Source organism: Leucopleurus acutus (genome assembly GCF_964270905.1).
Source record: "Leucopleurus acutus genome assembly, chromosome: 7".
NCBI classification, from domain to species: Eukaryota; Metazoa; Chordata; class Mammalia; order Artiodactyla; family Delphinidae; genus Leucopleurus; species Leucopleurus acutus.
This window is the reverse complement of record NC_139150.1, coordinates 20,283,344-20,296,271: the sequence shown is the minus strand read 5'-3', so window position 1 is coordinate 20,296,271 and position 12,928 is coordinate 20,283,344. Positions and strand designations below refer to the sequence as shown.

The following is a 12,928-nucleotide window of genomic DNA, read 5'->3' as shown; positions in this document are numbered from 1 at the left end:
CTGAGGCACAGATGGGGAGTGACCTGGCCAAGGCCCACAAAGAGGCAATGGCAGTGGTGGGACCATATCCCAGGGTTCCTGGCTCTCATGAGTGGGTCAGTTTACTAAGATCCCAGCAGCTGCACCTGAGAGGCCCCAGGAGGGTAAGCTGGGGGGCCTGAGGACAGGAGGGGCTGGTTTGGCCTCTCACCCCAGGATCTGGGCTTCTCCTACAGATGGGCTAGCGGTGTTCCAAGCCTTCCTCCGCACTGAGTTTAGCGAGGAGAACCTGGAATTCTGGCTGGCATGCGAGGACTTCAAGAAGGTCAAGTCACAGTCCAAGATGGCGGCCAAGGCCAAGAAGATCTTTGCTGAGTACATCGCGATCCAGGCGTGCAAGGAGGTGGGGCTTTGCGCTGGGCCCTCGGGCCCCCATCCCCATGCCCATGGGGTGCCTGGAAGCCTCAGAGAGGAGCTCGGGAAGGGGAAGGGCCAGAGTGACTCTAGGGACCATGTGCCAGGTTGAAGAGGAAGCAGGCTGGGGCCCCGGGAAGAATGGAATCCTGACTGATAACAGAAATGGCCACTGTTGACGTGCTGCTGGGTGCCAGGCACGTGCTAAGCCCTTCACGTATGAGCTCTCACATTTAATCCTCATGACAACGTGTAAAATAAGTTTTAATATTATTTTCATTTTAAAAATGAGGAGAGAGTCTCAGAGAGCCTAACAGGTATTGGGTGCTTCCTGTGTGCCAGCTGTGTCTGTTTAATATGGACGATCATGCTTAATTTTCATAACTCTTTGAGGAGTGTACTATTTTTTTTTAATTTTTAAAATTAATTTTATTTATTTATTTATTGGCTGCGTTGGGTCTTTGTTGCGGTGCGCGGGCTTCTTATCGCAGTGGCTTCTCTTGTTGTGGAGCTCGGGCTCTAGGCCCGTGGGCTTCAGTGGTTGCAGCATGCAGGCTCAGTAGTTGTGGCACGTGGGCTCTAGGACGCATGGGCTTCAGTAGTTGTGGTGCAGAGGCATAGTTGCTCCGCGGCATGTGGGATCTTCCCGGACCAGGGATCAAACCCGTGTCCCCTACGTTGGCAGGCGGATTCTTAACCACTGCGCCACCAGGGAAGTCTGAGGAATGTACTGTTGCGCTACCCTATACATAAGACGTTTGAGGCTCAGAGCGCTTAAGTGATTCGCTTAAGGCCACACACCTAGATGTGGCACTACTGGGATTTGAACTTGGGCAGCCTGACCCTAGATGCAGTGATTTCGGGCCCTATAAACTCTACTACCCCTACAGTAAGTGACCGAGCCAGGACTTGATTCCGCTAACCTGCGGGCCTCCCGTCTGAACCTTAAGATGTGGAGCAGAAGGGCTTGGGGGTGAGAGGCTGGGCAGGTCCTGGCCTGGCCCCTGGCCCCTAGGAGCAGCTTCTTGCAGGCAGCCTTGACCATGTCACCCTCTGCCTCCCAGGTAAACCTGGACTCGTACACACGGGAGCACACCAAGGACAACCTGCAGAGCGTCACGCGGGGCTGCTTCGACCTGGCGCAGAAGCGCATCTTCGGACTCATGGAGAAGGACTCGTACCCACGCTTCCTCCGCTCAGACCTCTACCTGGACCTCATTAACCAGAAGAAGATGAGTCCCCCGCTTTAGGGGCCACTGGGGTAGAGCTCAGCGTTCACACCAGGCGGGCTGGGCCCCTCCCCACCTGCCTCCCTACCCCCTGCGACAGAGGAGGCAAGTGAGCCCCCAGAGGCTGTGTCCGGACAGACAGACGGACATTTGGATGAGAGGCCTGGACCAAGAGAGGCCCAGGCCACTGGAGGAGTAGAGGGACTGGCCCCGTTGGGCCCCCACTGCCCTGGTACGAGGGGGCCCAAGGGCCCTGGCAGGTTAGGGGCCCTGGCTGAGCCAGACCTGGAGCTGCTGCTTCCTGCTGCGGAGACTTCGCAATGACCAAGTTCCTTAAAGAACTGGTTGGTGGGCAGGGGGCCGAGGCCTGGGCCCTGGGGCTCTCCGGGGGGGGTCACTCAGACTCACAGCTCAGACCCCCGCCTTGAGTTTTATTTATTTAAGCAGCAGTCGGATGCTTGGCACCTCGTCCTGTAATAGGAAACCTTTGCCTCATCAGTTTTCCTAATTTACAAGTGCAATATTTTAACCAACGCCTTGTGAAAAGCCACCTTGCGAAGAAGGTGGGCACCATTTTCCGGTTTCAGGGGATCTGCTGGTCCCAAGCCCCAGTGGCGGGTAGCTGGGCCTGCTGGACTGACAAGGCCCAGAGGGGCGGGGGCTGCAGTCTGACCTCACACCAAAATCCAGCACCCCTGAGTGAGGGGTCCCCCGGGGCCTCTGAGAAAGCATGGCACCCTCAGACCACACAGCGGCCGAGTTCAGGAGCAAATAAAAGCCCTGTGTTATTTTTTGTTCTTGACCCTTTCTGTGTGTTCCTGGTTTCAAGGCTTCCCAGGGTGACTGGGGCTGGGTCGGTTGCTGGGTGGGCTGTCAATCCAGCTTCTTCTCCTCTCTTGCCATCCCTGACAACCGCCTCCTCTGTGCCAGGTGCTCTGCCAGGCTTGTTCTACTTACCATCTCATCTTCACTGCGAGCCTGGGAGGTGGGGGTTATCCCAGTTTTACACATGAGGCAGGTGAAGCCCAGGCAGGTAAGGTGACTTGTCCAAGGTCACACAGCCGGCAGGTGGCAGAGACAGGGTTCAGCCTAAGCCCACCTGGCTGCAAAGCCTGCTCTCTGGATTGTCGTCCTCTACCAGCTACTGCATGGAGTCCTAGCTGGGCTGCTAACTGGCTCTGTGACCTTCAGCAAGTTCCTTCACTTCTCTGCCCTGCCACACCCTGAGATTCTAGTGGAACTTTCAGGTAGCACAGGGATGATTGGTGGAGGTGGATGGGGCCAGAATCTCAGGCAGGTTGGCAGCTGCAGGCAGGCAGGCTCATGGAGGCCTTTAGGACAGAGGAAGAGCTGGGGAGGTCGGGCTGGGGGGTAGGGTTCCCAGAGAGTCCCTCTGTGGCCCTGGGGGAGACTTCCCCCTCTGTGCCTAACAGGAGAAACAAATTTAGGAAAGGCCATGTTCGAAGCCACAGTTCAGAGGAGGCCCTGGACCCTCTCACTTAGAGGGGTAGAAGAGAGCCCGGCCAAGCTGATGCAACAGCTGCCCCTGATGCCCACACGTTCCACCTGCCAGGGTCCGGAGGCAGGGACCAGGGTGTGGCCTGGGGCGGGGACTGGCTCAGCTGGGCTGACTTAGATGAAGGCAGACCGAGTGGGTGCAGGAGGGGCTGGGCCCCATCTCCTTGGAGCTTGTTGCCTGCGTGGGGTCTTGGGTTCAGGTCTGCCCACCGGGACTTGGAGATGCAAAGCATACGGGGCTGTGCAGCCACGCTCCTCCCTGCCTTCCCTTGCTGGTCTCCCTGAGCAAGGCCAGCCCCAGGTTCCCCCCTGTAGAAGGAGAGCATCAGAAACGGTGGTCTCTGGGGCCAGGCATACAGTAGGTGCTTAATAGGTGTTACAGCCTTTTCCCCTAGCACCAGCGTGTGAGCTTCTCCAGGAGTGGGGCTGGGTCTTCCTCCAGGCACCAAGGGCCTGGCAGTGGACCTGGCCATTGAGCCCTGTTTGGCTTTGTAAATGGTGAAGGGCTTTCTCACAGCAGAGCTGCCAGTGCCTCAGTGACTCTGGAAGGACGGGGGACAGAGATGTGCTCCTCGATCAGACTGAGAGAACCTCTCAGGTGTCCAAGCCTGAGATTTGGGGACCTAACAGCTGGAAAAAGCAAGGCCCACAGAGGACTACAACACAACTCCTGTTCCCCAAAATGGTAGCAGCAGAGCTGACGTCAGTGCCTGGGATTTCCGGGTCCCAGCCCACCTGGCCTCGCTGTGGCATCCTCTGCTTGGAGGAGACACTGGGCCATCGAGGAGACTCACCTTCCCCTTTCTTTAGGTTCCAGGGATTCAGTCTTGGGCCAGGCCCTCCACCTCCCCATTCCCAAGTTACCATGGAAACCACCATACAGGAGAACCAAGTCAGGCAGATGGAATTCCCATTTCGGAAGGCCCCACTGCCTGGTTTCCATTACTCACACATGGGGGCCCTTGGCCTCCAAGCTGCTTTGGCTACACTGAACAGCTGGAGAGCAGCCTGGAAAGGCGCCTTGATCCGCCTGCCCTACCCCCGCCTGGGCTCCTGGAGGCCTTAGGCACAGCCCTCGCCGCCTTAGGCCACAGTCCCCTTACCTGTATGTTATCTGGACTGCTCACCATTTCTTCTTCCATACGTGAGGGAGGAGCAGGCCCCTTGGTCTCCATCTGGGAATCCCAGGCTGGTCGATGTGGGATCTGGGAGCTGTGAGGTCATCATGTCCAGCTCCCTTCCCAACTCACAGATGGGAAGACCGAGGCAGAGGTAGGGAAATAGCACTGTGTAAAAGGTGCAAGGCCCAGGCCCTGGAGTCAGGCTCTAGGATTCAGCCCCTGGTTTCACCACTTACTACTAGCTACAAATCTTTGAAAAAAAAAAAAGCCTTGTAGCCTCTCTGCCTCCGTTTTCTCATCTATAAATTGTGCATATTGGCAACTACCTCAGAGTCACAGTGGCTCAGCAAGGTTGTTTGCAGCAAGTTTAGCTCAGTGCTTGGCACAGGGACGTGCTCCTCCAACACGAGAGGCCGTCAGCCACATCATTTTCAGGGTCACGGGGAGGTGGCAAAGCTCATTCTCTACCCTGATTAGTGGACAGGGAGCCTTTAGTCTCAGACCCCAGATCCCTGTCCTTCCAGGAATGGTTTTGCTGGAGGACAAAGCCAGCCTGTTCCGGGGAGTAAGTTAGAAACAGTCTGTCCCTGAACCACTGCCCAGTCTTGGCCTGGCTGCGAGCAGTTGGGGTCAGCTGGCAAATATGGTGTGAAGGGTGGAAAGGGGAGAGGGCACAGTGATGCCACTTGGTTGGATGCCAGTGGGAGGAGATTCAGCCCTGGCCTGCCTGTGGCAACTTCAGCCGTTGCTTTATGGACCAGTCAAGTCCCTCATGCTCTTGGCCTCTTGGCCTGGCTGGGGGCAGATATGGCCTCCCAGACTCTCCAGCATGGAAGAGACCATCTGGATCCAACTGCTGCCTGGTGCTTGGGTCCCTTCTTGGGTTTCTACTTGCATCCCTCCTGTGATGAGAAGCTTAATACCTCCTGAGGCAGCTCAGGAGGGCCTGGGTTCTAAAGTTCTTCCCTGGTGAAGTTGGGATCCTGGGGTGGGATGGGGCAATGGATGCAGGTCAGCAGTAGCCCCCGCAGGCTTCCTGCCCAGGCAGCCCCCCACAGGCTTGCCCAGTTCTCCCACTCCGCTCCTCCCTTCTCCCATCAGACTCCCCCGAGCCCCCTACCCCCACCTCCCTGCCTTGCTCCCCCTGGACCCTTTGCCTAATGTCTCCTCCCTGCATCCCTCCCGCTGACATCCTACCCTAGAAAGTCTCCGATTCACCTCTCTTCCTGCCGAAGCCTGCCCTTAGCCCCTGCCTCTCCCTCAGTGCTCTCAGGCCCTCAAGCAACAGACCCTGGGCCTCAGAGAAGACGCTCCTGTGCTGTTGTTTTCCTTATAATCTGCAACATCTGTGAAACATCTGGTTTTGCCTGTCCTCTCCCTGGCTGGGTCAGGCAGGAGGGAAGGGGGTACCCTGGGCCCCCTGCTGCCGGGGGACCCCTCCCTTGGGTTGGAGGAGACAAGGGGGTGCGGGGGGGGGCGCGGAGGGGGTTGAGGAAGAGCCGTGGGGCTGATCTGGGCCTGCTCAGCACGATGGGAGTGAAGGCATAGCTGGGGCTGGGAAAGGGCAGTGCCAGGTTGCAGATAAAAAGTGGGTGATGGCTGTGGCTGCACACCAAGGGCATTCCATGCCTCGTCTCCACCAGGCCTCACAGCAGGCCTGGAGAGGCTCTGAGTATTGTTTTCATTTTACAAGTGAGAAAGTTAAGGTTCAGAGAAAGTGGACAAGTATGTGGTGGCTGAGTAGGAACTGGGACCCCAACCCTAACTCCCAGGCAGCCTCGCCTCCAGGCAGCCTGAGAGATTTGGTGGCTTGGTTCGGGGGCTCTTAACTCAGATTCTCCCTGGCTTGAGGGCAGAGCTTTTCTCAGGAAGGTCGACGAATGGTGGGAGCTTAAGTGTGTGGGGATATCTGGTCCTGAATGTCAGCTCTCAGTAGAGCTGTGTGAGAAGTTGCTTTACCTTTCCGACACTCAGTCATCTCATCTATAAAATGGGAATGATAATCCCACCTCATGGGACTCTCGTGGACTCAGTGAGATAATGAATATGTGTAAACCCTCAGCACAGGGTCGGCCACAGAGGGTGGCCCACGTCGGGGTGGAGGGAGGGAGGGAGGCCTGGGGCTGCGACCGAGGGATCCAAGAGGTGAGGTCAGGCCCAGCCCCACCAGCTGTGCAGGGGGAAGGGGCCCCACCTCTACTCCACAGCCAGTTTTTAACTAGATGGCTGGTGACTCAAAACAAGGGCAAGGCCCCAAGAGGATGGCGTTGGGCCCCAGGCCCCAGTGGGCTCAGCAGAGTCCTACCTGCCGTTTCAGGGGCAACTGAATAGCACGGATTCTGCCAGGCAGCTGCCCTACCTCCAGATCTGTCCCCAGCTCTCCAGTGGCCTTGGATGAGGCCCCTCCCCTCTCCTGTTGTTTTCTTCTGGTTTTCCTCCTGTCTGAGGACCTTCCGAAGGGGCATGTGAGGGCTGGGATTCAGGCCATGTGTGTTGGTGTATGTGGGGTGTGTGTGTGTGTGTGTGTGTGTGTGTGTGTGTGTGTGTGTGTGTGTGTGTGTGTGTGTTAGGATTCTAAAAACAGGGTTTAGCCACTTTCCCAGAAGACTGGAGGGGCCGGCTTGGATGGAGCAGTCTATTGACCACTGGTCCCTGAGTCTCCATGGGTTCACGCCCCTTGGGACAATGCCCTCCACATCCTCTAGCCAGGCTGGGCTTAGGAAGGATCTGCTGGTTATTTATGCTCCTTCCCTTGAGGTAAGGTCCACGCCCCACCCTGCCTCTGCCACACACACACTGAGCCCAGGTCAGAGCAGTCCCCGCAGGGAGCCCTCTGTCTCTGACACCTTGGGCTGTATTTGCGTTTCCCTCTCAAGTGTTCTTGCAGGAGGACTGGCCCCATCCCTGGAGCCTGTCCATTGCAAGGCAGTGGAGAGCAGTGACCTGGAGCGTGGGCTTTGGAGGCTGACAGACCTGGTTTGAGTTCAGGCTCAGATGCTTATTTGCTGTATGACCTCAGGCAAGTCACCTAATCTCTGAGCCACTGTGTCCTCATTTATAAAGAGGGGGTAATCATAGTTCCCACTAATAGGGTTGTTGTGAAGGATAAAAGCAGCCTGTGAGCTCTCTGCATACAGACCTTCTGCTCTGCTTTCGGGTCCTTGAACGCACCGTGCTCCCTTCCACCTCAGGGCCTTTGTATGTGCGTTTCCCTCTGCCTAGAACACTCTTTCCCTTCTCCCGTACTTGCTAATGATAAGAAAATAATAATAGCTAACATTTATTGAGCACTTAATATTTGCCAGGCAGTGTGCTAAGTATTTGACTGACACTTTCTTATTTTATGCGCACAGCAACCCCATGAGTTAAGAGCCAGTGTTATTAACCACTACAGTGTAGTGTCCTGAGGATGGATTCTGGAGCCCAGCTCTTCCACTCATTTGTGTGACCTGGGGCAAGTTGCTTCAGCTTCTGGGCCTCAGTTTACCCATCTGTATTTGGGGATAGGAATAGCACTAGTACCATAAGGTAGCTGTAATGAGAATTAAAAGGGTTAACACCTGTAAAGTACTTAGAGCAGTGCCTAGCACATTGTAAATCCTATATAAGTGTTTAATTAAATAAAACCCTATTTCTCAGACAAGAAAACTGAGGCACAGAGAGGTTGTGCCTTGCTCAAGGTTACATGTTGACAAGAGGGGGATGGTTTTTGAACTCAGGCTGACTGGGTCCAAGCCCATGCTTTTAAGCACTAAGCTGTATTCCTATCCTCTCTTCCCCTAGAGGGCAGATTAGGTGTCACTTCCTCAGGGAAGCCTTCCCTGATAGCCCTGACTGGAGGAGGGCCCTGCTTCCTGCTCACAAAGTGCCTTGTGCCTCTCTTTCATGGCCCTTGTTATAGATGGTAATTACTTATACATATGCGTTCACTTCATTGCTGTCTTTTCCTCTCAACTATCAAGCCTTTGAGGGTAGGGGCCACGTCTGTGCCTCTTCTTACTGTTTTCCCAGCATTATTACATTGCCTGACACATAGTAAGTGCTTAATAAATACTTATTCAATGGATGGGAGGCATATAGTAGTCCTTAGCATGGTTAGTAGTTACACAAAATAAACTCATGAAAACAGGTAAGAAGCTACTGTATAAGTAAAGATTGTGTTCTGTTGTGAGCGACAGAAAACATAAGATAGAAGTTTGTAGGCTCTCTCGCATAAAGGAAATTGATATATACCAGGGCTAGTATGGCATCTCTATGACCATCAGGAACCTAATTCCTTCTCCTTGGTTGCTTTGCCATCCTCATATTGGAACTTCCACTTCATGTCCACAATGGCTGCTTGGGTTCCAGCCATCACTTCTGCATGTGGGAAGAGTGAAGCGGTAAGAAAGAGAGGGCAAAAGGTGGATGTCAATTACTTCTTAGAGAAGGCTCCCATATGACGCTTTCCTTTATATCACATTGGTCAGGGCTTGGTCACAGGGCCGCACTTCATTACAAGAGAGGCTGGAACATGTAGTCTGAATCCAGATAGCCATGTGACCAGATAAAAAACAGAGGTTCTATTACTTTGGGGTAACAGAAGGGTAGAGTGGATGCTGGGGAACAACTAGGTGTCTCTGCCACAGTCACCAGTGACAGACATCCATCCTCTTAGGGCAGTGGAGAGGAGACATGGCAAGCGGGCATGTACTAGTCAGCTATTGTCTTACTAATGCTGAAAACCAAATCGCTCCAAAGCTCGGTAGCTTAAAACAACAATCATTTATTCTCCCTTATGCTTCAACAAGTCAGCTAGAGTCAACTGATCCAGGAGGAGCTGGGCTGGGCTCGGCTCTGCTCCATGCGCCCCTCCCCACCCCCACCCCGCGAAGGGCCAGCACCTACCTGGGGCAAGTTCTCACTGACATGAAAGCGGGTTTTGTTTTTCAATTTTCAATTTTGAAATAATTATGTACTCACAGGAAATTGTGCAAAGATAGTACAGAGAGGTCCCATGTGCCCTTCACCTAGTTTCTCCCAACAATTACATCTTACTTAATTATAGTACAATATCGAAACCAGAATCTGACATTGGTACTGTGTGTGTGTATAGTTCTGTGTCATTTTATCACATGTGTAGATTATGCGACCACGACCACAGTCAAGATACAGAACTATTTCACCACAAAGGTCTCCCTCAATATCCCTTTATAGTCACACTCATCCTCCACTTCCACCATCCCTAACTCCTGGCAACCACTAATCTGCTCTCCATCTCTATAATTTTGTCATTTTAAGAATGTTATATAAATGGAATCACACAGTATGTGACCTTTTGAGATTGTCTTTTCCACTCACCATAATACCCTTGAGATCCACACGAGCTCTCGTGTGTGTCAATAGTTCAATCCTGTTTATTGCCGAGTTGAGTAGTGTTCCTTGGTGTGGAAGCACAGTAGTTTGTTTAACCATTCACTTACTGAAGGACATTTTGGTTGTTTCCAATTTGGGGCTATTACATATAAAGTGCCTATGAACAATCGTGTAGGGAGTTTTGTGTGCACACAAGTTTTCATTTCTCTGGGATAAATGTCCAGGAGTGCCACTGCTGGGTCATATGGTTTAAGTATAGGTTTAATGTTTAAGAAGCTGCTAAACTACCTCTGACTAGATGACTGTGAGAGATCTCTGCATCCTTGCCAGCATGTAATGTTGCCCCTATGTTTTATTTTAGCTGTTAATAGGTATGTAATGCTATCTCATCCAGGTCTTAATTTGCATTTCCCTAATGGCTAACTATATTGGACATATTTTCATGTACTTATTGCCGCCTGTATATCCTCTGGTGAGATGTCTTTTGCCCATTTTCTAATCAGAATGTTTGCTTTTTTACCGTTTAGTTTTGAGAGCACTTTACGTGTTCTGTGTATGAATCCTTTGTGAGATATGTGATTTGCAAATAATTTCTCTCCATCTGTAGCTTCTTTTCATTCTCCTAATAGCATGTTTTTCAAAGCAAAAGCTTTGGATTTTGATCAAGTCCAAGTTACCAGTTTTTTTTGTTTATGGTTCATGCTTTTGGTGGTATATCTAGGAACTTTTCACCAAGCCCTAGGTCCTGAAGATTTTCTCCAACGTTTTCTTCTAAAAATTTTGTAGTTTTACATTTAAATTCTATGATCCCTTTTGAGTTAGTTCTTGTATAACATGTGAGATTTAGGTTGAAGTTTGTTTTTTGCCTAAGGACGTCCAATTGCTCCAGCATCATTTGTTGAAAAGAATATCGTTCATCCACTGATTTTTATTTTTTTAATAACAGCGTTATTGGGATATAATCACATATACAATTCACCTATTTAAAGTATACAACTCAATGGTTTTTAGTATATTCACAGAGTTGTACAGCCATCACCACAATCAATTTTAGAACATTTTCATCATCCCCTAAAAAATCTCCACACCTCTTAGGAGTCACTCCCTCCCTCATACCCCTTCTCACTCAGTCCCGGGCAATCATGAACCTCCTTTCTGTCTCTACAGATTTGCCTATTCTGGACATTTTATATAAATGGAATCATACAATATGTGGTCTTTTCTGTCTGGCTTCTCTCACTTAGCGTAATGTTTTCAAGTTCATTGTCTTGTAGCATGGATCAGTACTTCATTCCTTTTTATGGCCTGATGATATTCCATTGTATATATCACATTCCAAATATCACACACTATATACCACATTTTATTTATCTATTCATCAACTGAGGGACATTGGGGTTGTTTCCACATTTTGGCTATTATGAATAATGTCGCTATGAACATTCATGTACAAGTTTTTTGTGTGGAAATATGTCCTCCATTCTCTCGGGTATATACCTAGATTTGGAGTCATAAACTCTTATGTTTAAAATTTTGAGGAACTGCCAGACTACCATTGTACATTCTCACCAGCAGTGTATGAGGGTTCCAACCTCTCCACATCTTTACCAAGATTTGTTGTAATTTCTTTTATAGCCATCCTATCATTGAATTCCTTTTGCATCTTTGTCAAAATCAGTTGGCCATACTCGTATGAGTCTATTTCTAGATTCTCTATTCTGTTTCATTGATTCATGTTTCTATCCTTCCATCAATGCCACATAGTCTTGATTACAGTAGATATATAAGTCTTAAAATCAGGTAGAGTAATTCTTCCCACTTTATTTTTTTTCAGAATTGTGGTAGTTATCCTAGTTCCTTTATCTATCTGTATAAATTTTAGGATAATCTTGCCTCATCTACAAAAAGTCTTCCTGAGATTTTGATAGTAATTGTGTTAAACGTGTATTTCAGTCTGTGGAGAACTGGTATCTTTGCTATGTTGAATATTTCAATCCATGAGCATGGTATGTCTCTTCATTTATTTAAATCTTCTTTGATTTCTTTTGTCAGCATTTTGTAGTTTTCAGCATACAAGTCCCGTACATGTTTTGTTAGATTTACACCTATGTATTTCATTCTTTTTTGGTGATTGTAAATGATATTATATTTCAGTTTCCCCATGTTCATAGCTAGCACATAGAAATACAATGGATTTTTGTACCTTGATCTTGTAACTTGTGACCTTGCTGAACTTACTTAATAGTTCTAGGAGTTTTTTTTGGTAGATACCTTGAATTTTCCTATATAGACAATCATGTCATCTGCAAATGGGGACAGTTTTATTTTTTCCTTTCTGATCTGTATGCCATTTATTTCCCTTTCTTGATTTATTGGACTTCAGTCTTTACCAACAAATATGATATCAGCTGTAGGTTTTTTGCAGGTGTTATTTATTCATTTAGGAAGCTGTTTTATTTATATAGCATGTTCATTTGCGTATATTTATATGTACATATATATTTATATTGGAAGTTTATTTATATAGGAAGTTGCCCTCTATTCCTAATTTTTGAGATTAAAAAAATAATATTGGGAGGACTTCTGTATATTTTTTTATTTTTTAATAAATTTATTTATTTTATTTATTTATTTTTGGCTGCGTCAGGGTCTTTGTTGCTGTGCATGGGCTTTCTCTAGTTGTGGCGAGCAGGGGCTACTCTTCGTTGCAGTATGTGGGCTTCTCACTGTGGTAGCTTCTCTTGTTGCGGAGCATGGCTCTAGGTGCGCGGGCTTCAGTAGTTGTGGCACGTGGGCTCAGTTGTGGCTCATGGCTCTAGAACTCAGGCTCAGTAGTTGTGGCGCACAACTAAGTTGTGGCTTAGTTGCTCCTCGGCATGTGGGATCTTCCCGGACCAGGGCTCGAACCCATGTCCCCTGCATTGGCAGATGGATTCCTAACCACTGCGCCACCAGGGAAGTCCCTTGACAATTTTTACCATAAGTGGATGTTGAATTTTGTTAAACAGGTTTTTTAAAAAATCAATTGATATGATCATATGACTACTTCTTTAGCCTGTGAATGTGGTGGGTTACACTGATTGATTTTTGAACCAATCAAATATTGAACCAGCTTTGCATCCCTGGTATAAACTTCATTTGGTAATGGTGTATAATTTTTAAAATATGATGATGTGTTCTATTTGCTAATGTTTTGTTAAGGATTTTTGCATCATATACATGAGGGATATTGGTGCGTAGTTTTCTTTCTTTGTATTATCTTCGTTTGGTTTGGGTATCAAGTTAATACTAGCTTCCTAAAATAAATTGGGA

At 49.3% G+C, this 12,928-nt stretch overlaps 2 protein-coding genes across 2 annotated transcripts in view; one reads left to right on the top strand and one right to left on the bottom strand.

The window, feature by feature from the left end:
- The window catches only part of RGS3 (regulator of G protein signaling 3), a gene marked incomplete at its 5' end in the record, with an annotated part of 127,875 nt that extends 125,457 nt beyond the window's left edge, over positions 1–2,418 (top strand). The window contains 2 exon segments of the mRNA XM_082842658.1: positions 216–382; positions 1,458–2,418. Coding sequence (XP_082698784.1) covers positions 216–382; positions 1,458–1,643 — 353 coding nt within the window. The 3' untranslated portion in view covers positions 1,644–2,418.
- The window catches only part of RNF183 (ring finger protein 183), a gene marked incomplete at its 3' end in the record, with an annotated part of 359,693 nt that overhangs the window by 256,713 nt on the left and 90,052 nt on the right, over positions 1–12,928 (bottom strand). The window lies entirely within an intron of this gene.